The 27026-nt window shown below is 42.7% G+C and overlaps 1 protein-coding gene across 1 annotated transcript in view; it reads right to left on the bottom strand.

Annotated features, from left to right (window-relative positions):
- LOC146783965 (clustered mitochondria protein homolog) overlaps positions 1–27026 on the bottom strand; it is a 288789-nt gene that overhangs the window by 80647 nt on the left and 181116 nt on the right. The window contains 6 exon segments of the mRNA XM_085634433.1: positions 1779–1932; positions 2154–2238; positions 3641–3885; positions 5823–5885; positions 7353–7505; positions 9757–9857. Coding sequence (XP_085490559.1) covers positions 1779–1932; positions 2154–2238; positions 3641–3885; positions 5823–5885; positions 7353–7505; positions 9757–9857 — 801 coding nt within the window.

A 27026-nucleotide genomic window follows, 5' to 3' on the forward strand; every position in this document is an offset into this window, starting at 1 on the left:
GAGTTAGCATTTATTTATTATTTACAATGTTTCTATAGTGTTGCTTCACCTCTAGGAAGTGGAGAGCTATACAACAAAATAAGAAAACATATCGAAAATAGAAACAACAATAATGGATAAGAATTAATGAAAGCAGATAGAGACGCCAGTGTAGATTACTGCTGTGGTTTCAGTGATTAGATATATTGACGAATTTTGTATATTGTGGGGAAAGAGTTAGTAAGACTGGGCAAACAGGTGGGTTTATAGACGATATTTGATAGAGAAGATATCTGGTAGGAAGTAAATGAAAATAGGGAGAAACATCTCTAGTCTTCAAGCCGCAGCAGCAATTGCTTTTAACCCCTTCAGCGCTGCGCGGATTCCCCCGCGGTGCTGAAGGGTTCGAGCGCGGGCGGGGCCATGACGGAACGGTTCCGTCATGAGCACAGCTCAGCCGATGCTCATGACGGAATCGTTCTGTCATGAGCATGGAAGGGGTTAAGGAGATTTTGTCTTTTTTTAACACCACATCATCAATTGAACAAAGTTTTTGCTTCGATAAGAGTTGGTGAGATTTTACTTGAGGGTCAGATAAGATGTTTCTTTGAGCATGAGAAACAATTGTATTTCTTAAGACCAGAAATGAGTGGGCCGTGCCCTGATGATGATTCACCAGGGCATGCAGTTGGGAATGCAATATAGAAGAGAGCTATGCAATCAACTCTGGAGGCAATGGAGGATTTGTTTACAGAACTGAAAGTATGAGAGGGGTGAAAAAGACCATCACTTATAGATCCTTACATCACTCTGGCCCTCCTCACTTACAAAAAAGTACGACCCTAGTAGAGCTTTACGTTTTTCCAACCAGGGTTTGGTGTGTATTCCTAAGATACATAAGGATAGGTTGGGAGGACGTTCCTTTGCCTAGCTGGAAGCAAAAAGCTGGAACTTGATTCCTAAAGCGCTTAGGGATTTAGATACAGAAAGGGCTTTCAAGGCATCATTAAAAACTCAACTTTTCAGAGAGCTTTAAGTTACCATCCCTCTCTATAGGCTTTTATTGCTGGGTCGCATCTTGGGAATCAAATGTGCTCTTTATAAATGACATTCATTTATTCATTAAAGGGTTTTGCCTCGTAATTTGAGAGATGATTAGAGAAGTGGAGTAGCGTCAGGGAAGGAAAATGAAGGAAGCCAATCAGTATTAAGCCTGTGTTGAATATTTATTTAAAGAAACAGTGATCATTGTATCCATATCTCTGAGCTGTGCTCTCATACAGAAATATACATCCTGGTTGGAAATGCAGCTTTAAGCTTTCCTGCAGCAACATTCACCATCCTCTCCCACTTTTGGTTTCAATGAATGAATGGGTTTCTACTAACCTTTCACCTACATGTAAAGGTAAATGCTTGCAGTGGTTGGGACTGCTCGTGTAGTTTAAAATGCATATATTTGAAACTGAAAGCTAATAGTTCGCCAAACATATACTTTTTAATCTGCTAGGAAACTTCCAGTGCCAGTATGGACATATTCCATTTGCACCTATAGCAAAGATAAGTGGTGGTCTGCTTTTGCTCATAACAAGAGTAAAGGGCTCAAAGAGTTTCAATGGCGAATAGGGAATGCCAGGCAGAGTTTCCAACTGGGAAGTCTATCTTTGCTTGTAAACACCTCCAGAAAATGCAGTGGGTGTTTTTTTAAAATAAAAAAACAATGTGGTGTGGATAAACTTCCCAAAGGCATCTACCTCTTAAGAGGTTACCGAAATGACTCCCTTTTCAAAATAAAAGCTTACCTTGTTGGATGGTCGTTTTAGCAGCATGAAGCACCCTTGTTGCATCCTTTGCATGAACAGTAATATGTTTGACGACAGGAAACATGTTAAGTATGTCTTCCTCAGTGACTGCAGGCTTATGACGGCTGTCAAAGTTGTATTCTCGTAGGGAAATCTAATGAAGCAAAAGATCAGGAGTGAGTTTTGGTAAAATGTCGACAGTGGGAGGAAGACAAACCAAAAGCACTCGGCATACAACATAATATTGATGGTGAGGATAGTAAGCTGACATAACTTTAAATTATATAATAGATTATTGAACATGGACACATCGGAAATGAAGCGTTGTTATGAGATGTTAATATCATGTTTGTAAACTTGCATAATTCAATGTACCTGAATTCCAGCTTTCACACAGAACGCTCGTAGTAGTGTCATTTTCTGTATGCTAAACTCCTTAACAAGCTGATCCACTCCATCACTAAAAAAAAAACATATCTGAACATTAACGGACAAAATAGCAAGCTGTTCTGATATATGCTTTCTGCAAAACCAATCAACTTCTGAAGGAAGAAGCTTTGTATATTGTAAGATGATTATCTCGTCAATTTCAATGTAAAAAGATAAAAATTTCAAAAACTGTCTTATCCAAGAAATGTTTTTATAAAGTTGCATTGCAATGAAATGATATAAAGTGCTCTTGGAAATGATCTATTTTATGATCTAAACTTACCAAATTAATTTCAAAAACTTTAACATAGTCTTTCAAAATCTGGGCCCAATTCACAAAGCTTTTCTGTCGATAGTTGCGCTATACTCTTAGATTAGATGTAACTCATACCTGAATTTACATTAGTGACAGACATTTACTCAAAGCAAAAAGGTTTTCAAATTGTGCACGTTCCCTGAAGAAGTAGACAGGTTTTCAAATAGCATAGCTGACAGTCTGCAGCTACTAAAAGTGGGATAATTAATTCACCATGGTTTCAGGGACATATTTGAGAAGGTTCAACTCGGTCGACTGCTCTCATCCCACCGTGGTGTTTGGGGAACCAAATCCCGGCAGGCAGTCCAGTGTTTCCTAGTATGGGCAACCAAGAGGGGGCAGTAGAAGCATCATGCTGCCATATCAGCATGGCACAGATATTGGTGCACTAGGAGATCTACCCACAAACGCAATTGTTTAACAAACAAGTAAAGGTGTCACCTCTGTAGATTAATTACTTTTAAAAGCAATGCTAACTACCTGAAAGGAACTTCACCTATACTCCTCTATCATAGCGGAGCACCAATCTAGTAGGTGCCAATTTGGCCAGGGCTGATTAGGGGGGATGGGGAGGTAATAGCTCAGCATCTAAAAATTATTAAATTACAATAAATAATATGCTTTAAAACAACAAACAAAATTTACGATAGAAACATTACATCATTCTGCTGCAATGTGATGACATGTGGAGAGCACTAAGAAAAGGTGCCTCGAACCCAGTCCCCTTAGATTGACCCAAACTTCCTCAGGATTTGGACAAATAATTCAGTTATTTGCAAATTATCCTATTGTTACTTCGAAAGAAGCATACATGTCAATTAACTTTATATCGAGTTCATGCAAAAACCTGCTAAAATAGCTCTAATTAAAAAACACAAAACCTGTAGTGATCTTTCCAGAAAATAGAGTGAAAGCAAGGTGTTTGCAGGACAGGTGTTACAAGCATTTATCAATAGTTAATAGGAAGGCATCAAAACATGTGTTATTAATGTTTTTGTAAATGATGCATTAAGAAAACAAGCCATACGGATAGAACAAAGTCTTAACTTTTTGTGCATACACCAGTTGGATTGCTCAAGACCGCAGTGTGGGACCAATAACTGTGAAATTTACATACCAAGGAAGCTTGAAATCGAAGCAGTCTCTGACTTCTTTCTGGATTTGCTTCCACAGCTCCGATGGAATCATATTTGTTAAGGCAGTACTGTCTCCATTTTCCTGATTGCGAACCTTTCGCTTGCCCTTTCGTCTGCGAGACTGAAGTTCATCTGCGGGCAAATGGGCCACAGGGTTTGAGTACGAGCTCAGGAAACAGTTCAGAAAATGGCTGACTGCAGCTGACAAGGAAGACATCTCACTTCCCTAAAAAAAACATCATGGTATAAATTCTGACACATAAATCTTGTACTATATGAGCAACAAGTGATGCAAGTGGAAACAGTGGATATGGCTACCAAAAGCTTTAATATCTCTTAACAGAGACACAATTTCTGATGCCTAAAATGTACTTGAAAATGAATCCACTGCAAATATATAAATGATGAGAAATGTCTTTGTGATCACTTGCCCAAGTATTCCTTTGAAAGGGTAAACATGGCATAATAAAAAAGGGTTATATTGTGTGTTTACATCATTTTGTACTCCAGTCTCAAAAAAGGAGCTCTCTGAACAGAAACACGACAAGTATTTAAAACAATTTACATATCCAAGATATCCATAGGTAGCTATTAAAATGTTTGGTATAATGAGTATCAGTGTATATTTTTTTCCATATGCGTTCGTTATTTAATTTTTTTAACTTATTTCAGGTGTTGATGTCATAGCTATAGTGGGAAAGACCAGTCTGGGCACAGTTAGCACTATTTTCTTCACTTTAGTATATTTGTATGCTTCCATGAAGGGCACCACTGTTGGGTGTTTCTATTGAGATGTTATATAGACTCATTTTATTGGCTAAGGTTTTTAGAGATTTTTCAGAGCAACCCAAGAAACCTGGTGCCCCCCTTTTGCAAAGTGTGAAAATAGCACAACACATACTGTCATATTTCCAGGTACAATCTGATCTGGCCTTTGCATTCTAAAAGCAACATGTTTAAAGGCTTTAGAACACTTTTCCTTTGGTGCCCATGAAAATACACCCAATCCCCAGGTTGGTGGGAGGAGAAACTTTTTGCCAGACACTGAGGTAAGGCTGTTTGGATCTGAAACAAAAACTGTTGAGAAAGCGTGCGAGATTTATGCAATATTGTAGGACTGCATCATAGTTTAAATGTAAATCTAACTTTGCAGCTGAGATGGGTGGGGTTGAAAACAGCGTCATGGGTCAGCCCATGGCTATTTCAGAAGGGCTTTACTCTGTTTTCTGAGAGGGAATTGCTGTGAGGGACAATAGTTCTAATGGCAGGGCATCAGACCATTTTATTGACTTTTCGAGCAATTCTTAGATGTCTAATTTCTGAGGGTACCATTGTTCCTTTCTACCTTGCCTACTGATTCTGGGTGATATGTAAGGTGTAAATGTTTATTATATACCAAAGGCTTTTGTGTACTACTGCTGAAATGAAGTGTGGGCCTTGGTCACTGAAATGTCTACTCAATATTCAGAACTGAGGATGAAATCTCTGAGTTATCAATCAGCTACTGTAATGGCACCTAAATGGGTGCAGTGGTTTCTTCCACCAACCCGAAACATGTACAGTAAGACACAGGAGCAAGTAGTACACCTTGGTATGAATATATGTATATCTAATAAATAATATAAATCCACCTCTGCCTTTCCCTCCACTCTCTGACTCACCCCAAAACTTTCTTTCTGTCTACTGTGGACTCTCAAACATGCTCTCCAACATCCAATTAACAGCCACACATGTCCACTGCTCGCAGTAACATCTCACTTCTTTCCTTTATTAATCCACTTCAATGCATCCATCCCGTTTCAAAACTGAAGAGTAAATGCATGAGATGTCAGGAGCACATACTTAACACAACTAATCCTACGAGGATAACAAAGCACATATTACTAACATACTACCTATTTACCTCTAACCTTGGGTTCCACAGTAGCATGCTACTCGCCACAAAGTGCTTCAATGCTTTATCAGGGGCAGTGAGCGCTACATAACTACAATTTATAATTACAACAGTGAATCTTCTGGACATGGTAAGGTTGAGATATGTGCAATTTATTTTTACTGGAATTTTTAAGCCCTCTCTCACTATTTTTGTGACGCTATTATTTCTTTGTACATTGCCTATTCTTACAAGTTGATGTTGAAAGAATTTTTTTTTGACTTCCTTACCTGGAGATACCTTCGGATGATATGCTTTGCTGAACGAGTCACAATTTCAACAATTACAATCCTCTGTGAAGTAAACACAAATTATTAGAGTGTGTAGGCCTTGAGTTTATATGCATGACATTTCATTTAACTTTTAAAAGGGTTTGATGAACCGGAGCACTGAGGAATGTTACACCTTTCAGCAACCTAACTTCTGCTTAAACACTGTGTATTTGCATGCATTTGTAGATTAAGCAGCCTTTTCTTCCATTACAAGTTGTTCTTTCCTGAACCTGAACACATTATATATACATAATATCAAAGAATATAGTTGTGGTGAGCTGTAGAGGGTAAAGGGTTCAAGTAAACTTTTACTACCACAAACCACTATCACTTCATTAATAAAAAGTGGATCTAGGTAGTATTCTTTTCAGTAAAAAAAAATTGTTTAGGTTGTTGATACTTCTGAAAGCCATCTGAAATGTCTGGCTTTATGTATATTGTGAATATTTTCCTCAAATGATTTAAATACACAATTTATTTTTCTACAGGGAAGTATCTATTTATATTTGAGAAATAGTGCATATTCATTTTCGATAAGAGGATTTTCTTTGAATACCTGAGAAAAAATCAAAACCAACTTGCAATGAAAATAGGGAAATCATATACAAATGATATACAATTAATGATTAATAAAGTGAACACATTTCTATTGGCATAACATGTGATGAGCTATCTGAAACAAATGATCTGTAATTAGATCATTTATGGTTTGCTGTGGTTTGAGGTCAGTACTCAGTGTGGTGTTGATCAGAGAGACCATCTGATATATGGGCCCCATACAACTCATTCATTTGGTCTTAAATGTCTTCCTGCACCCCTCCCCTTTTATCCCATATTAAGAAGCGGAATACTTTTCATACTGACATGCAAGTTCCTGTGGAGTATACTTGCTTTGGGGTGTCTGCTTCATACACTTGAACTAATCATAATTATCACCTACCTGTGGTGCTTGCATAGACAGAGGGCTAGTGTTGCAGTGCTCAAATCAAGTAAGACAGTACAGGAGACTGCAGCTTATACTTTCCTTCTTTGACTTTTTTGATGGTCAGTTTTGGCAGCCTGTAACAGTTCAACTTCTTGGGGCTTTGGTTGTATGGGACTGACTGATATTTCACAAATCCCAGTCGCTGAAAATTCTACTTTATGTGCCAGACCTGACCAAATTGGCTACACAAATATTACACTTGCACAGCATATGTTGGAAATATAAATCTCAGACCTTATCACAGGATGCCAGCCATGTCTAGCAGAAATTATATATTCAAGTCTTTGATTTCAATCCAAGAATGTCCCAGCGTTATTGATCAAAAAAGAAGCTTCAAGCATCTCAATGTTATTGAGGAGCTTCTAAGATAATTGGAATAGAAGGATGTCAAGCATCTGACAACATTTTCTCAAAGGACTACTAATATTGCTGGTCTGAACAAGAACTTGTTTCCTCTCAGTTCTAGTTACATGTGTTTTAGTCTTTGATCAAAATATACTTACGTAGATGTGATCCAATTGTGGCTTGTTTTCTGATTGTTGTATCACCTCTGCAATTGTTCCAAGATATCGCACATTGATTCCATGTCTGTGTAGAGCCTCAGTCATGGTTACTCCATCCAGTGGAACAATCACATGTTGCAAGCAATCTTTTACCTATAAAAGTTGAATTATTCTTGATTACTACATTCTGAGAATTTGTGTTCTGTGTTAAATAGCTTGCTTTAATTGGACATAAGTCAGTATGGAGGGCTTCAAGAGTTTTTGTCCTCCTGACAATGGAAAGACCTGAAGGGTGAGGACAAGTTGAGCAGTTTTATTTTTATTTCATCTCAGTAATGTACAGCAGGTTTGTGTGCTTAATGTCTTAAATTCAGAGATATTTGGCAGATCCAAATTCAAGGTCGCTCCTTGAATGGCAGTGTGAAAGGCAACTTAGTCACGGACGTTTGCTACATAGTCTGCATAAGTCAAAGTCTATTAGCCATAAATGTGTCAAACACAAATACTGGCCTATGACAATTTAGCACCATCAGCAAAAACCTTTCAAAAGCCTAAGTCCTTAAGGTACCTGGAACCCCACACAATGGACCATTGCATCCAGGGTGCTCCATTAAGGCTCTACCATGTTGGTGTCTTCCATGCAGTGGTTTGACAGGTGACTCAATGTGTTGCCATCTACCTCAACATGAATCTTTTAGACCACCCAGTCTTGCCCAGTATTTGAAGCTGTCCTATGCACTTCTATACATCTGCTTATAATTGGAAGATTCCTGCCTCCTCTTGTCAAGCCCTGTGAAATGTCTTGTGTAGTACTTTACAAAAAAATTAAAATACAGTAAGTAAATAAATAAATTAAGAAGGGGGCCTCTCCTGGTGTATTAAAATAGGGGAGCACTTTAATTTGCATTTGCCATTCTCTATGTACATGAGGGAATCCTCTGCTTCAGCGCAGCTTCAGACAATTGTAAGAGAGACCACCATTCACTGACATTGCACCAGTGCACACACTGACAACAGTTTATTTCTGCCTTCGTAAATAAGGATTTTTTGTATTGGGGCACCTGGTGAGAATCTGTATCTGAAGGGATGGATTATCCTTTGTGTCGACAGCAAATTTTTGCCTGGCTTGCATTACGTAATGCCGCCAGGAAGCAAAGTAGTGAGTAAGGGTATACTGGTGATTGAGTTTTCCCAAAAATTTGTATTCGTAAATTGTGTTAAGGTATGTGGGGATCTAGAATAAAACTAGTAAATCCTATTGTGCATATTATTACTTTTAAGGGAATTATTATCTAGAGCATGTGTCTGACTTTAACATACTTTCCCCTGCACAAAAGTGTCATACTTTACCTTATTTCTTTTAAATATTAGTAATCTGTAATATAAAATGTTTTTAAAAAGTGAAAAATCTTCAGGGGTTTATGACACTGCCCATTAGGCCGTGCTAACATGTGTAGGTTAAGTCTATTTTGGGTGCTAACTTTTGTTTACCTACAAAAAAGGGATTCTAAGACATGCTGTGTTTGCCAAAGTGCTACATGCACATGTGCTATCTGCCGATAAGCACATCTTACACTAAGTACCTATATGTTTACATCATCCAGAAGCTGGTGAGAATTTTGTTGGCATATGGCATGAAATTCTGGTGTGTGCACGCTAGAATGTGTTCCATGTTGTGCATTCTGATTTAAGCACCCGTGTATAGTTCCAGAGTAGTGCAAAAATCAAAATTTCACTTGATTTCCCAAGAAGACCTTCACCAGGATTTACCTGCCAAAAATCTATGGGCAAATACTGCAATGTATGCAACATGTGCGAAGACTAGGAGCACATGTACTATTTAAGGATGGCCAATAACCACCTGACTTGGGATCCTGTATCAGGCGCAAATAAAGTTTGTGCCTGAAACACATTTAGCACCACAGTTGTAATTAAAGGCCTCGGTACATTTTAGTAAAACTGTTACTACTTTACTATACTTAAAACTAGCACAACATTGTTATTCATTTAAATATTATGTGTCATCAAAAATTGGAAACCAGCTAATCTACAGGTTTCTCTTCACTTTGTGGGACATTTTTACTCGGGGGACTTGGGGACCACCAGCAAATGATCTTGTGGAGTATCTACTGCAGCTACGTAGCAGTAATCAACCCACTGAAGCAATTTATATGATGGAAAAAACAAACATAAAAACAAACAAAATAAAAGGCTCAAAGAAGTCTGCAATCAAAAAACATGGGCAAGGATCCACCTTAAGTCACTTTGATGATCACAGTGAATGTAAATTGTGAATGATTGACTAGTCAGGAAAGGGGTATACAAGGATGTTTCCAATTTTGGTTACCAGACAAAAAAGGAGCCTATGTGGACATTTGAGTGGGTTTTTAGTTTAAAAACTTACAAAGTTTGGAATTTTGGTAGACACGAGGAAGGCGGATGCCTCTTTCATCAGACGTTTTTGTTTCTGGTTTGCTTCCTTCTCGGATTCTGGAAATCTCACCACTTTTTGGGAATGAAAACGAAAAATGAAGTCCTTATATTCCAACCATACAATCAATAGAGGCTGTACACATGAAGCATCTTTCAGAATTTCGAGACTTTAAAAGCATTTTTTCTTCTCTCAGTTTAACAGAGATATATTTCTCATCTAAAACTGCCATAAACTCAAAGACATGTACAAGGGAGAAAACAACATAAATGTTTTAGACATTAGTGGTTTGACTGGTGAAAAAGTAAATATACTTAAAAAGCAGTAGACTTGGACACATTGATGGGGACAGTTGAACACAATGGAAGATACTTCTTGAGTGGGTGAAATGTTTCGGGAACAGTGGCTTTTCTGGATTACTATTACTTGTGCTTAGATAGAGGAACTACTTTTGGGATTGTAGGTACCATATATGGAGGCGTTACCATGTACCCATTGATATTCAAGTAATTTTTTAATAACAGGAAATGGTTGTTAGCACTACCTACTCTCTCCACCTACTTTTTTCATGTCTACACCAGGCTCTTTCAATTCCAATGGGGAGACGCTTTGTTTGCGGTTCTTGCACCTTTGCCGCCACCTAATCGCCAGCAGGAGACCGAGGCTGAACTACAGGCCCCAGGTTGCATCGGGGCACCAGCGAGACTGCCGGATACTCCTCCAGGCCAGCGGGGCTATTTGTGCTGCTCGCGCCTCCCGCTTCGCGGGAGACGCTTCGTTTGCGGTTCTTGCACCTTTGCCGCCACCTAATTGCCAGCAGGAGACCGAGACTGAACTACAGGCCCCAGGTTGCATCGGGGCACCAGCGAGACTGCCGGACACTCCCCCAGGCCAGTGGGGCTATTTGTGCTGCTCGCGCCTCCCGCTTCGCGGGAGACGCTTCGCGGGAGACGCTTCGTTTGCGGTTCTTGCACCTTTGCCGCCACCTAATCGCCAGCAGGAGACCGAGGCTGAACTACAGGCCCCAGGTTGCATCGGGGCACCAGCGAGACTGCCGGACACTCCCCCAGGCCAGCGGGGCTATTTGTGCTGCTCGCGCCTCCCGCTTCGTGGGAGATGCTTCGTTTGCGGTTCTTGCACCTTTGCCGCCACCTAATCGCCAGCAGGAGACCGAGGCTGAACTACAGGCCCCAGGTTGCATCGGGGCACCAGCGAGACTGCCGGACACTCCCCCAAGCCATCGGGTAATACTTAACGGAAGGCGGCATCCCGTCCCGCGGGACGCGCGTGGGCGGGCGTCGCCGTGCTGAGCCCGGGCAAAGGGCGGGCCATCTACGGCCATCCAAGGCCGACTGAGGCTGGGCTGGGTCACCCCCCCTTGTTGCTGGTTGCTGAGGCCCTACAAGCCTCTCCTGAGAAAGGTTAAATTTGATCCACTTATGCGTATCCGGGGCTGTATATACCTTTACTATTTTTCCTTTTGTCTTTATTTGTCATATAGCAGTAGTTGTTTTTAATCTTTGTTTTGTGCCCTCACCGATTGCGTATTAATTGCACTGCTATATTATGGCTACTCGCCTAAGTAAAAGTAGGCAATCCTTGGTGGGGGGACATTAGACCATTTTATCACCAGAGCTGCTACTGTGCTAGAGCAAGAAATAGCCATTACAGAGCGCCGTCTGTCTTTGGACCCTATTTATCAGAAGCGCTGGTCCTTAGGCTGCATTCAGCACGTCCTGTCACCCCCGATCCCTAATACGGGCCACGATCCTGTACAGGATGCTGGCTCCTCCCCGCAGTTACATGATTTAATAGACATACCGGCTACATCAAAGGTTAATAACACACACACTCCAAACACACAATCAATAATCGACACTTCCTTTGAGGATTTGATTCCAATTCAAACTGTAAAAAATAATACGAGAAAGGCAGTAAGAAACAAACCTATCGCTCCCAAGCCCCTAGTAAAAAGATCTTTGCGCCAGAAAAAAGGGAGGAAAGATGTCCATACTGAGTCTCTCAAAGTCATTTCTCAAACCCCGTTGATTTCCACACCTGCAAAGTCCGCAGAAGCCTGCACACAGCCACCTACATCGCTTTCTTCTAACTTATTGGCCGACATAGAGCACCTGGTGAAATCCTTACTTTTACCTCTGGTGGAGAGGGTCAAAAGCATCGCAGCACAGTTAACATCTTTGGAAGCATCAAATGCCTTAATTATTGCATCAAATAGGGAACTGAACGCTCGCCTGTTAAAAAATCCCATCCCCGATGCTGGGCCTCCTTCACTCAATCAAAAAGTCAACCAGGCAATTCCATCGGTCAGTACGGAGAACACACATGCTCTTGTGCCCATAGCAGAGAAAAGAATTACAGGTGAAATGGACGCCAGAGGTGATCAACCTTATAACCCTGTAGAGCCCCTTTGCAACAATGTCAATCCGCAGCCACCCTCGAATAACAGAATGGGAACGACTTACCACATCGACCTGCCCCCAGAAGCAGCTCCCTATGTAGTGATACTCACAGGTGTCCTGGAGCTTGCCCCGGGTAAAATAGAGAGACATCAGGAACTCAAAAATAAGGTAGTATATTGGTTGAGTCAAAACAGGCCACTTCCCGCTGATATTAACGGCGAAATACTCCACGTGAGAAGACTGAGATGGCTGGGATCTAGACCCAAGGACATTCAGGGAGACGTCATTATTATCAACTTTAGGGATCGTAGGGCATTGCCTCATATAGTGGACTGGTATACAGCGAGAAGGGGCGTGGGTATCTCGACGCACGACCTAAGCTACTTCTATCCCCTTTCCCTCTTGCTAAACCCCTCAAAATCACATTTATCACCCAGGATTCAAACAGAGGCCCACCACTTCACTCTTCCCACCTTCAATCGATTTGTCCCTCTTTCTGGTCTGGATGACTTAGACTGACTCTCAAATCTGGAGATTGTGGTCGGTAATTCCTCTAACACGAGTCCCTTGCAAATCATTTTGGATTCTGATCATCTTAACCCAAAGAAAAACATTAACCTCGGTAAGCCCGAGACGAAGTCAACTCATGCCACCGACTGCCACTCTTCAACCCCTGAATCTGATAGCCCAACTGGTAGCTTAATATCTAACTCTTTTCCAACCCAATATCCAACGAGGCATATCTTACCCCCATTAATCCCCCTTCCATCTCAGGAAATCACTGAGATCTTGAATGACACTGTGAACGGTAACATCTGTAAAAAAAAACCCTCATTGGGAGACAGTCTATTGTCTTGGAACGTGGCAGGTCTACTTGACAAACTGACCAACCCCTTATGGGTTCAAATTGTTTCCCGACAGAGTATCATTTGCTTGCAGGAAACCTGGACTATCACTGAACTTCATCTTTTAGGGTATAAGACCTTACATACCCCAGCTTCTCCTAGTCCACACGGCAGAAGTAAGGGGGGGCTCTTGACATACATTTCCGTGGAATGTGGATTAAAACCAGTAAATTTTACAGGGACGGAAAACTACCAGATTATTACTCTAACAGGTGGACCCTCTAAAAATATCATTCTGGTTAATCTTTATAATAACATTTCAAGTCCCCGTTATGATTCGGTTCTCAATGGGTTAAAAGTTGACCTAATAAAAATAGAGAACCAGCTTAAAACTGATATGTTGATTATTTGGGTGGGCGACTTCAACTGCCCCTTGTGCCCACTGAGCAACAAAGGCACCTGTGGAATGGATACTGTTAGCGACGATTCCTCTACCCATTTTTCGCACACTAAATTAGGAGACCTTTTAAACGGTCTAACATCTCATTTTAATTTATCTTATGTAAATGAGCTGTGTCTTCCACCAAAGTGTTTTAAACCAACTTACAATGGGAGAGGTTGCCACACCACAATCGATTATACCCTGATATCCTCAAGGCATTCAGGGATTATACTCGAGTGGGAGACCCTTGACACCGCTATTAGCGACCATTACCCTATTGCGGTGACTTTAAAATTAACTCTGCACGTTAATCCCAATGTAAGGAAGAATCCCTCTTATACCCCGCCACTTAAGCTGGGAACTACCACTGGGCTCTATTTAAAATGGGACAAAGTAGTGCCCTCTGTCTTTCTTAACTCACTGGTCAAGAACACCTACGAGCATATACAGATATGCTTGTCAACAATAGAAAATCCCCAGGCAATCAGCCATTCTTTCGCCATAATCTCGTTGGAGATCAAAAGATTACTCGCACGAGCTCCTAGGAAAACCCCATCGTGCAGCCAAGGCTGGTTCGATAGGACTTGCACTAAAGCTCTGAAACTTCTAAAAACTGCCCTAAAATCCAATCCGAGAAATCAGATAGAATTACGGCAAGCCAGACATAATTATCGTGCAGTCCGACTGGCCAGGAAAAAGCAGCTGAAATTAGAGGCTTGGCAAGCCCTGCAGGATGCTTCCAGTAAAAGGGATAATACCGCCTTTTGGAGGGCAGTTAATGCACCTTTCTTGCGATGCTCCCAGCCCCCAAAGATGGACTTAGCCATAACAGCCGAAACCTGGGTTAAATATTTTAGCACTTTATACAACCCACCAGATTCTATAGAACAGATGAGCGCGCGGGAAAGTCACCCTAATCCCCAGACAGAGTCAAACATTTCTAGTCTTTTTCCCCTGAACATCCTTTTTGACTGTGGAGAGGTACTCGTGGCACTAAAAGAAAGCCCTTCTGGGAAGGCCCCCGGTCCGGATTGTGTACCAATAGATGTCTTTAAATCACAACCGGACTTGTGGGCTCCTTTGCTTACCAATGTTCTGAATTCCCTGAATGCCACAGGCTTCATTTCCACCTGGCCTGAGGCGGTTGAAGTCCCGATTTTTAAAAAAGGCGACAGGAATAATCCCTCTAATTACCGCCCAATCTCATTGCTCGATTCCCTAATGAAGGTCGCAGGGCGAATCATTTTAAATAGAATCCATGATTGGATAAGCGACCAAGACATTATCTCTAATCTACAATACGGTTTCAGACAGGGCAAAGGCACCATCGAGCAAGGTCTGAACTTGACCCTTATAATTGCCAAATACACCCAGGCTAAAAAGGGAAACCTTTTCGTAACCTTTGTAGATCTCAGTTCCGCATTTGACTGCGTTGACCATGAGCTGCTCTGGGAATCTCTTGTAGAGATTGGATTAGAACCCTCCATTCTTGCATTCATTAAAGAGCTTTATAGGGGAGCATCAGCCCGTGTCAGATACGGTAGAAGTGGAGAATGTTCCGACGGGTTTTATATTAGGAGAGGTGTAAGACAGGGATGTATATTAGCCCCCTTACTTTTCACCCTCTATATAAATTCCGCCGGCCACCATCTAAACAGAACTTACCACGACTACCCTACTATAAATGGCAAATCTATACCCATACTTCTTTATGCGGATGACGCAGCAATAATGTCTCAGACCCGCATGGGGCTACAAAGGGCAGTCGATGAATTTACCGATTTTATGTCGCGGAGAGGTTTAAATGTTAATGCCTCGAAAACCTTTACCATGTCTTGCAGCTTAGGGATTGGAAAAAAACAATGTTCCATCTTTTTAAAAGGTAGAAAATTGGATGGCGTTGACAGGTTTCCATATTTGGGCATTATTTTCGATAAGAGGGGCACCTGGCGGGCTGCTGCCCAAGCTAGGGGCATTGCGTTTTCTAAAGCTACAGGTGCGCTGACCAACTTTTCCAAAAAGTTGGGGGGACGTCCGATTGACCCCTTATTACAGATCTACCGGGCCAAGTGCATTTCGACTGGCACTTATGGATCTGGGATATCGAGCACGCTGATCAAATTCAACGTTCCGAGAATTTATTTTTGCGCTACCTTCTGGCTGTCCCACGTGGTACATCAACCTACGTGGTGCACAATGAACTTGGCCTTACGCATATCGCGGACATCATAAACTCTTCCCCTATTATCTTATGGCACAAAGTCTGGACCAACCAAGAGACACAATTTAACAGGGAAATTATCATAGATTACCTTAGACTGAATGAGGTTAATAACATCAAGTGGCTGAATTATGTAAGAAACTTGTCTTCCGACTTAGGGCATCCTGAATTTTTCTCTGAACCCTCAACTCTGAACAAAATATCGAGAGCTACATTAAAATGACTAGTCTTAAGCCATCTGACTAGCCGTCGTTGGTCATCCGAAAAACATAAGAGCACGGTAGTGGATTACCAACATTCTACTATAACCAAAGGGATTCAGCAATACCTATTCTTAACACCATCACCTTTTACCCATATGCTCGTGACTCGTTTTCGCACCGATACCTTCTTCAGACTATTAACATTTCCCAATCAAAATTGTTGGTCCAGCGACCTGGAGAAATGCCCTTGTGATGGTCTGTCAACACAATCCAATATTCATTGTATTTTATTCTGTAGGTTCTACCAACTGCCGAGGGCTACCCTTTTGAAACCTCTGCTCAAATCATGGGGACTACAATCCTGTAGAGCGGCTTATTACAAATTAAAAACATTGGACACTCCTTTAGCCATGGCCGCCGTCTCCTCTTACTTAAAAGTGATTGTGAGAGTGAGGGCATCAATGCAGCCTTAGATGACATATGACTTAATGTTTGTTGTGTACCTCTATTTTAAATGACTCTGTGATAGCTGCCAAACAACTGTGATTATCCCCAGTGTACTCTTTTTAATGTTTTTATGGCCTTTTGTGGTATTTTATTACTGAATTTTTATTGATTCTTTTTTAAATTCATTTGTGTGTACTTTTATGATACTGTTTTTACATATCGAATAAAGTTTACAAAGTGAAAGTGGGTCAGTAATGCAGCTTACTGTTCCTGTGTGAATTACAAAATTCACTGAAGATTCCCAGGTCTTTAACCCAGAGACTCCACCTGGTACAAAAAGAGGTAGAGTTTCCAGGTGCAAAACTGGGAGGAAATGAGAAATAGTCAGAGGAATCAGGCCCCAAATCACCAATTACTGTAGCTTGTCCTTATTTCGTAAGGAAGCTTCAGTGTCCCACTCCCCCACACCAAAGAAGTTATAAGTACCCAGTAAATGTAGTCCCAGTAAATTACCCAGACACTGGTAATGAGGCACTAGAAGAGCAGTGGGGCTAGTAATATTTTTGTATCTAAAACACTGCTGTGTATGAAAAGGTCTCCCAGTGGTGTTATAGAATCACTCTCTAAAACCTTCAGGACAAACCCCTCCTCTACCTTCTTCAAAAGGAAGTAAAACTTATTTTGATGAATAGATTCCTTCACTAGTCATCCAGCCTCATCCTTTACTTGTAGACTCCTAGGGATCATGATCCTCCAAATTGTTTTGATATACTGTAGTTATTTGTGATTTTTGCTTCCTGTTCTGTTCCTCCTGCATGTTGTTTTTATGTATGATCTGATTGTCACATGTACAGCACTGTGACACCTTGTAGGGTCATGTCCGCACTATATAAAACTAAATAAAATAAATAAATAAGGGGTCAGAGTGGATTCTATGTGAAACCACATCTATTGATGTATATGGGTGTGCAACGATACTGGGGTATTCCAGCCCTGGAATGCCTGGTATTCCAGCCCTGGAATGCCTACACCCCATCCTCTGTGAATAGATTTACAAACAAAAAGAAAAGTTTGAGAATTTTGAAACAGAATTTAAACTTATAAAATAAGCTGCATGGTTGTATCTCAGAATATCAAGAAAATAAATATCACCCTGCAAACATTTTGTTGCCAAAATATCATGAGAGTAAGTGCATATAGGTAAGCTTAAATTTATTACTATTCTTAACTTTAGTTCTATGTACTATGAAAATATATATAGTCAAGATACTTGTACATACATTTATGTATAGAAAACATGCACTTATTTTTGTAGGATGATATTTCGTCCACAAAATTCTTGTACTGTTCCATTTGAGCATGTAATTAATACATGTACAGATAGCTTTGTCAGTGAACCGCTGGCCTGCCCTTTTTTCACCAATGCTTCCCACTTTCTTTTGATAAATCCTCTCAAAGCATGGTTTTCTCTCTCCTCTTTTGATGTTTGCATGCCTGCTCCCATACTCTGCCCATTCCTCTCTCAACCTGCTCTGTGCGCCTCTTGGGACACGTGACACTCATCATGCACACTTCTATGCTCTTTCTTTCTGTGGTGTCTGCCTTTGTTCTCTGCTTATTTGTCCTACTTCTCTGCCTTGTTGTTTGTGCTTCTGCTCCAAATCTGTCTCCTGCTTTCTTCCAGCCGCCTACCCATCATGCTGTGTCTGAGTTTCAACATGCGTTGCCTAACGGTTGTTGCACGTGTTATAATGGGATTAGGAACCTTGTGTCTAGGGACAGCAACAGTATGTGTTTTGGCAAGTGGGCTTGTAATTTGCCTTTTTATTATTTGGTGAAATTTATGATAGTAGATATATGACGAGGTTTCTTGGAGAAATGCGCTTATTCCTGTACAATGGGGCTAAGCATCTTTCTACTAGAGAGTTAATCAACCAGCTGAGGACCACAGTTAAGTTACTTGGTGGGGGTTAATGGTAGCGGTTGGCCCAACTCACAAGAATACATCAAGTTACAGCCTTTTGTCTTAATGTCTTACAGACTATAAGGAGTCTTTTAAATGATATACTTGTTTCCCTCCTCTTCCAGTAACTGATATTTTTCCGGAGGTCTGTATTAGAGACCATTTCCAGTCTATCCAGTTCTTTGGGATTAAAGGACTGGACACCTTGACAGTTCGTTTTGCATAAGGAAGGAGGTGCTGACGCTGATTTCCTCCCTTTGAAAAGAACAATGAGGGTGATTTGCTGTTTTTTAGGTGATAGCGTTGAGTTTTTACTTAGAAGCACAAATTGGTGGTGTTGGTAGCACTTGTTATTGATTGCATAAACAAATGGAAGAAATTGGCTCATTTGTGTGTCACGAGTACATGCTTTTGATATCAGCAGGTGTTCTGTTTGCTTCTCTTTCCCTATTTCTTTAGTAATTGTAACTCTTTTTCACAGTGCAAAGTTTTTGCACGTTTTCCAGCAGTGCTTGCATGGGATACTAATACCTTATGGGCACTGGTTGAGACTATTTCTTATTTTCGGTGTGGTATTAGGTATGATATTTAAACCTGTTACCAAAAGTGGTATTTTAACAGCAGAGGGGTGAGGACTCAGGAGGGTTTTCACCTTTTGGGATCGCTGCTTGGAGCGCATGCCGCACCTGCATATTGCGGAACCGCTCGGTGTCAGCTAACTCGTAACTCTGCTGGAGGGTCGAGAAAGGTACCACCCCTCCCTGTACCCAAAGGTCACCCACCCGTGAGATCCCTATTGTATCCGATTTATCAAATCCCTTTGTTCTCCAGGGGGAACCCACTTTTTCAGAATCCCACAGCGGGGTTATTATTATTATTAATATTTATTAAGAGCGCAGCTACTTCCAACGGAAGTGTCCCGGCGCTGGCATCCATCCAGAAAGAAGAGAGAAGGGAAAGGTAGAGCGGCATATACCAGAGTCTTTAAGGTAGTCCAAACAGCCAGTTTTCAGAGCCTTTCTAAAAGGAAGTTCCGTCTCTAGCTGGCGAAGGTCATTTGGCAAAGAATTCCATAGCAAGGCGGTTTTGGTGGAGAAAGCGCGTCCACCCATCCTTGCCTTCTTAAAGCGCGGGGTGACCAAAAGATTGCAGCTGTTTGATCTCAAAGTTCTTGCTTGATAATATTTCTGAAGTCTTCGTTTTAAATAAAGAGGGCCTACTCCTCTTGTAGCTTTATGGGCCAGCACAAGTGCTTTGAACTGGACTCTTTTCCTTACAGGGAGCCAGTGCAGGCTGCGCAAATGAGTAATATGATAACGTAGAGGCACATTTCTAATGAGAAAGCCGCTGAATTTTGGATGCGTTGCAGTCTCCTCATCAAATAGTCAGGGATGCCTAAATACAGGCTGTTCGCATAATCAAGTTGAGACGTAATTAGAGCATAGACCACTGACTTCCAACATTCCATAGGAAGGAAGTGAAGAAATCTACGAAGTGCTTTTAGTCTCCAGAAACATTGAGAGGAAACATGCATAATTTGTGCCTTACTTGTGAGCTGAGCGTCCAACCTAAAACCCAAATTCCTTGCTGAGGTTACTGGTATTGGCGGCGGGTTTAGCTCAGCTGGCCACCATAACTCAGAACTAGGAGGAATAGGTTGATTGAAAAATAGAACCTCCGTTTTATCAGTATTTAATTTTAAGCAACTGTCTGTCATCCAAGACGAGATGTTTAGGAGACATTGCCTGAAGTTAGCAAAAGCTGACTCGCTTTGTTCTTTAAACGAAAAGACAAGTTGCGTGTCATCTGCATATGAGACAACACGCACACCCCATTTTTCCACAATTGCCGCCAGCGGAGCAAGATAAACATTGAAGAGTGAGGGGCTGAGTGCCGAACCCTGTGGCACCCCCTGTGACAATGACAACACCTGTTGTGACCTATCTTCCAGAAAAGACTGAAACCAGCGCAGCACGGTCCCTGTCACTCCTAAATTATGTAGCCTATTCAGGAGGATGTTATGGGAGACCGTGTCAAACGCGGCAGATAGATCCAGCAGCACCAGCATAGCACAGTTACCAAGGTCAAGGGTTTCACGAATCGACTCTGCGACCTCTAGGAGAGCTGTTTCGGTGCTGTATCCTGCCCTGAAGCCTGACTGGGAGTCATGCAGATGATTGTTAGATTCAAGGAAGTTTGAGAGTTGCCTCTGGACTTCCTTTTCTAAAATTTTTGCAGGGGCAGACAGTAGTGATATAGGTCTGAAATGTTTTAGCTCCGCTGGGTCGGCATCCTCTTTCTTTAGGATAGGCTGAACAAAGGCTTTTTTCCAGTCAGAAGGAAAGATTCCGGTTTCCAGAGACGTATTCCAGAGGAGGTTCAAGGAGCCATTGAGAATAGGCGCTAGGAGTTTAAAAATTCTGGTCGGACAGGGGTCAAGAGGAGACCCTGATTTCACTTTCAGCAATTCCTTCAGAGAGGCTTCCTTCTCAAATCGGTGAAAGGTAGACCAGTTGTCTGGTGACTTGACAATTGCCATATCCTGCATTTCTTTCACTGGGAAGGCAGAGTAAATGGTCTGAATTTTTTCATGAAAGAATGCAGCAAGTTCCTCGCAAAGAGCTAGGGAAGGTGAAATCTTGCTTTTTAGGATCTGGGGCTTCATAAAGCCCTCTACTATCCTAAAGATCTCCCTGGGGGAGTTGTCAGCCTCCCTAATTTGTTTTGCCGTAAAATCTCTCATGACCTTACGTTTCAGCGTATGGAATTTTTTCAAAGCTGCCTTATAGATCTTCTTAGCTGAAAAATCATAGTTCTTTCTCCATGCGCGCTCGAGCCTTTTGCAATGACTTTTTTCACAACGAAGCTCCGTCGTGAACCATGGGCTGATGGTTTGCTCCTAGACACCTTACATGCTCTAATCGGAGCTAGTTTATCAAGAGCTAGATTGAGCCATGAATCAAAAAGGGAGGTATCGACGTTAGGATTCCCAGATAGTTCTAGGGAGGTGTTGTACAGTTCATCCCCCATAGATTCAAGCGTAACCTTCCTCCAGTTTCTCCTATTCTCAGTGACCAGTCCACTAACGCTGTCACAACGCTTCCGACTTATCCTAAAAGTGACCAGCAAGTGGTCTGACCAAGTGAGAGGTAGAAGCTCTTCCGCCTTGATGGCTGGGTCATTCGTATAGAGAAGGTCCAAAATATGGCCGGCTGCATGAGTAGGAGATAGTACTATTTGCATTAGATTTAAACTTTGTAAAGCATCTCCTAAGTGAATAGTTGAAGAGCAATTCGCATTATCCATATGAACATTAAAATCTCCAAGCACGGTAAAGTTCGTATATCGTACAGAGAGATTAGCAATACAATCAAACAACGACGCCCAATGGGAGGCCACAGTGTTAGGGGGTCTATAGACCAAAAGTCCAGCCATTGAGGAAGTACTTGAGAATTTAACATAAAAGGACATTGCCTCTATGGGTCCCATGCCCTCAATTTTTTTATGAGATATTTCCCAGCCATCCCTCAAAATAATGGCAAGGCCCCCTCCGAGTCTATTCTCAGCCCTGTTGGCCTTAACTATCTTATAGCCCATGGGAATAGCTAGGCATATATCAGGGTTAGAACCCTCTCTCAACCAGGTTTCTGTTACAAACAGTAGGTCCCAATCATGCATTTGTAACAGTAGGTCCCAATCATGCATTTGTAACAGCAGCCAAATTTCTTCAGCATGTTTTGGGAGGGACCTGCAGTTGATCAAACCTGCCCTGATCCGCTGTCCAGAGCTGGAATTTTCGGGAGAATTACAACAAGGCAGTTCCTCCGGTGTATCAGAGCTCGTGACTTCCTTCCTGGGAGGCTTATTCAAAGCAAACCTACTGGACCCACAGCGAAACTCAACACACCCCTATCCTTTTGTATACATCTTGTCAGGTTTAAAGCATAAAGGTCTTTGGCAATCCAAGTGAGAGTAGGCAAGCAGCTGCTCTTTTTTCACCTGGGAGGATCTGCCGACAGCATGGCTGGTGCTGAGCGCGAGACGAGCGCGGACGGGCGCAGACGGGCTTGCCTTAGGCGCGCCTTCGGCGAGCCAGCTGCGCGCGTCCGCTGCGCGCTCGCGCCAGCCTGTTCTTCAAATAGTGACCCTGCTGCAGCGCGATTGGTTCACAGCTCGCAACCTAATTAGCAGCCTCTAGTGTCAGTGTCAGCACGCATGAGCTAAGGCACAAACACTAACCACCAGTCATGCGCTTTACAAGTATGGAGATAGACGAAAAGCGGCTATTTTACCATAAAAGTAATGAGGACCAAATATTCAACAATAAAAACAGCTTAAAACAGATTGTGCAAATTTCGCAAGTTTAGGTTGTACAGTACCGCGTCTCTCCCGACTCACACCTCAGGAGGATGCAGTTGAGCGCGCTCGCGCCATCCTGTTCTTCAAATAGTGACCCTGCTGCCCGCATAATGGTCTTTGCCCACCCCATACTCCTCTGGACCAAGTGCCACACCTGTACTGAGTGCCATGTGGGGCCCGTTAGGTGAAATATCGAGGGCTTTGAATACAACGCCCATGTATGATTGCTACCATGTAGTAGCCATCTGTCAATTGCATAACCCGGATCATTCTGGGGCCAATATATGCAGTGATTAATGCCCACTAATTGTGCAGCCCAGTAATACTTTTTGATATCTGGTAACCCAATTCCCCCGTCATCTCGTGGGCTTTGAATACAACGCCCGTGTATGATTGCAACCATGTAGTAGCCATCTATCCATGGCATATCCCGGATCATTCTGGGGCCGATATATGCATTGATTAATGCCCACTAATTGTGCAGCCCAGTAATACTTTTTGATATCTGGTAACCCAATTCCCATGTCATACCCACCCTTTACAAGTTTAGGGAATGAGATTCGAGGCGGGCCATTCCCCTAAAGCAATGTTCTCTGTGTTGCTTCCACTGACCGAGCATAGGATGCGGTAACAAGGGCTGGGGAGTTCTGGAGAATGTACAGAAACCATGGCAGTGACATAATTTTAAAAAGTGCAACTCTGCCCAGAAGTGACAGCGGAAGAGCCTTCCAGTGCTCTACATCGCTCCTCAGCCGGTGTAGCGGTGGTAACAGGTTTGAGTTATAAAACAATTTGGGGTCCATGGTCCCCAGATATTTAAATCCCCCCGTAGCTATCGTAATTTGATACTTGTTAGGCAGGGTTGGCGTTTGGCCCTTTAATACAAAAATAAGCGATTTTGACCAGTTGATGGTGTACCCGGAGTACGAGCCAAAGTTAGTAAAAATATTAAGAACCCTGTGTAGGGACCTCTTTGGGGAGGCCAGGTATAATAAAATATCATCCGCATAGAGAGATATATTCCCAGCCCTCCGTCCAATGTAGGCCACAAATTATAGGGTCCCTCCTGATCCAACAAGCGAGAGGCTCCAGTGTGAGTGCGAATAACAGGGGGACAAGGGGCACCCTTGTCTCGTACCCCTGTGGAGATGAAAAATGGCTGACTTTTTATTGTTGACAACGACCTGTGCAAGTGGGTCAGCATATAATAGGCGGACCCAGTTAATAAACTTGAGACCAAATCCCAACCTCTCCAGGACGGCAAAGAGGTATGACCATCCTATGGTGTCAAATGCCATTATAGCATCTAAGGATACCACTACCGCATCCTCCATTATGGTGTGCGCTCTACCCATCACCCCATGCACTCTCCGTAGGTTTAAAGTGGTATTTCGTGATGGCATAAAACCGACTGATTGGGATGAACCAGCTCGGGTAGCACACGGACCAGTCAGATGGCTAGTAATTTGGCTAGAATTTTGGCCTCTGCATTTAGCTGTGATATGGGTCGGTATGATGTGCAACTGTTTTTGGACTTACCGTCTTTGTGGAGGACTACCAACGTGGCTATTCTTTGGTCCTGCGGAAGAAGACCCATTTCAAGACTCTCCACAAACATTGCCCCAAGATGGGGAGCTATTATATCTGGCCGAAGTTTGTAAAGTTCTATTGGTAATCCCTTGGGACCCATCACCTTACCCGTCTGGTGAGAACGAATGGCCTGTGCTATCTTATCATGCGTAACGTCACCCTCTAACAAAACTTTATCCCCTTCTGATAATACTGGCATATGAATTTCCTCTAGTAGTTCTTTAGTCTCTCTATTTTGTCTGGCGGTTCTGGATGTATAAAGTCGCTCAAAATACTTGCCAAATTCGTCCGCAATAGCCTGCGGATCGGTGAGGTATTCCCTAGTCTCTGTCTGCAGCTCTGTAACTAGGTGGCTTGCCAACTCCCTTTTATCTAACCAGGCCAAGAGTTTGCTAGTCTTATATACGGTCCGTAACCTATGGCTAATCACTGTTTTGGCCATCTCTTTCGTCTCAGTACGATATTCCTCTTTTATCAGGTTAAGAATGTGCAGTTTATTGTCCTCCGTTGAAGCCGTAAGTTCTCCCTCTAATTGTAATATATCCTCCTCCAGGCGGAGCAGCTTCGCTTGCTTCTCCTTTTTCCCACCAGACATTAGGGAGTCCCCGTATCACTGTTTTAAAAGCTTCCCAAAGGAACTGGGCCGAGTCCGCCGACCCCATGTTTCCACTAAAGTAGTGTTCTATTTCTTCACTAATTTTCAATTTGATCTTAGGGTTTCGGAGGTGCCAGCGGTTAATTGGCGCTACTCTGGTACAGCAACCCCTCCCAAACTCCATTTGCATCTAAATTGGGAAGTGAGCCGAGATTTCCCTCGCTTATTGCCTAAGCTCCTTAACATTACCTACTAGTGCTGCCGGTGTGAGGATATAATCTATGCGCGAGAGACTGTTATGTGCCCCTGAGTGGAATGAGTATTGTGTCTCTGCAGGATGATGTACTTGCCATACATCCACTAACCCCATGGTGTCAAGAAAACCGGGGAGGTGCAACTGCGAGGACTGTATGTCTCTGGGAGGATAACGATCCAAAGTTCACAAGACAACGGAGTTAAGATCTCTCCCTATCACCAATCTAACACTAGGTAATGTTAGCAGCACTCACCCCAGATCCCTGAATGTAGTTTCTTGTAGCCCCGGCAGCAAGTACACCGACAGTATCGTCATGGACTCGCCTTCCCATTGGCCAGATGCTGCCACATATCTCCCCAAGACATCATTGTTGACTGATCAATTGTCATTGGGAAAGTTATACGCACTCCTACCAAATGATAGCACCATCTGCCTAGTGCCCTACACATATTTCCAATAAGGTGTGTCTCCTGAAGCAAGACCACCTCTGGGGCATGTCGCTTGAGAAACTGCAGTAAAATTCCCCTTTTCAGCTTGTCCTGCAATCCATTCACATTCCAAGATAACACTTTAGAGTCGTTTCTCGCGGAATTTTTGGCGTCGCTTGGATTGCATTAGTTGGGGAGATTCCCCCCTTTCCTCCCCATAGCCATGACAAGTTAGCTTGGGCACCGGCCGAAATCGATTACACGGATTGAAACAATGCCCCACCCACCAGACTGAATTCGTTTGATATATATGAATGTAAATCTGTGACTGATAAAACATAACAGAACAACAAAAAAAACACAACTCCCCCCTTCCTGGATCCCACCCTGCCTCCCGGCACTCTGGGCTTAAAACTACCCATATTCAAAATAGTGCAGAGTGCCTGTCGCCCTAACTATAGGTAGCTACAAAATCTAGGGGGGAGGGTTGGCAACTCCCGCCTAATGGTTCCAGTCCTGCCTTCAGGTAGCCCCAACTATAAATATTAAGACATTATTATATTCAAACCAATTCACTTAGTGCCTGATATGTCTCTGTTGTACGCTCGGTCCCTCCTCTCCATCCACCCGCTCAGGAAGCAAAAATGCAGCCGAAGACGTTCACGGTCAACAGTCCTCTCTACGATAAGATAGTGTACACACAAGTCCAGGGACCTTGTTATCATCGTGCGTTATGCTCCTTAGCAGGTCTCCAGCCCTCCAACCAGTCTTGAGGTGCTTCCAGGGAATCGGAAAACCAGGCTTTACCGTCTGCCTCAACCCTCAATTTTGTGGGAAATAACATTGCGTACCTAAGGCCTTTGCTTCTTAACAATTGTTTTACGTCTAAAAAAGTTTGTCTTTGGCGTTGGACCACAATGGTGAAGTCTGGAAAAAAGGAAAGTTTGCTGTTTTCGAATTTTAGGGGAGGGGTGAGCTCGAGCAGTTTGCAGAAGCTCCCCAGCTTCGGTCTTCCCCCTGGCACTCTGTGTGCTCTCTCGACCGTGAAAAATTTGGAAAGGGTGGTGGGTCGAAAGTGCTTCGTTATCAGATCTTCCACAAATAGGTAGACGGCCAGCCCTTCTGCTTTCTCAGGGACCCCAGTAATTCTGATGTTGTTGCGCCTCGCGCGTCCTTCATAGTCATCCAACTAATTGACTACCCTCTTCTGGGCGGTCTGTAGCTCTTTAATCTCCTTACGCAACTGATGTGTGTCACTGCTGAGTTCCGTGGTCCCCACTTCAATAGCTCTCACTTTCTCACTCGTTTCTTGCAGGTCTGTTCTAATCAGCGTCTTTTCAATAGATATGGTTTCCATTATGTGTTCTAGAGAGGTACGCACCCCCACTATGGCTGCCATAACATCCACTAGCGTTGGTTTGTCCTTAGACGCATTAGTAGACTTCTCTGCCTCCTCTCTATTCGCTTACTCCAT

The sequence above is a fragment of the Triturus cristatus genome, chromosome 11 (assembly GCF_964204655.1).
Source record: "Triturus cristatus chromosome 11, aTriCri1.1, whole genome shotgun sequence".
NCBI classification, from domain to species: domain Eukaryota; kingdom Metazoa; phylum Chordata; class Amphibia; order Caudata; family Salamandridae; genus Triturus; species Triturus cristatus.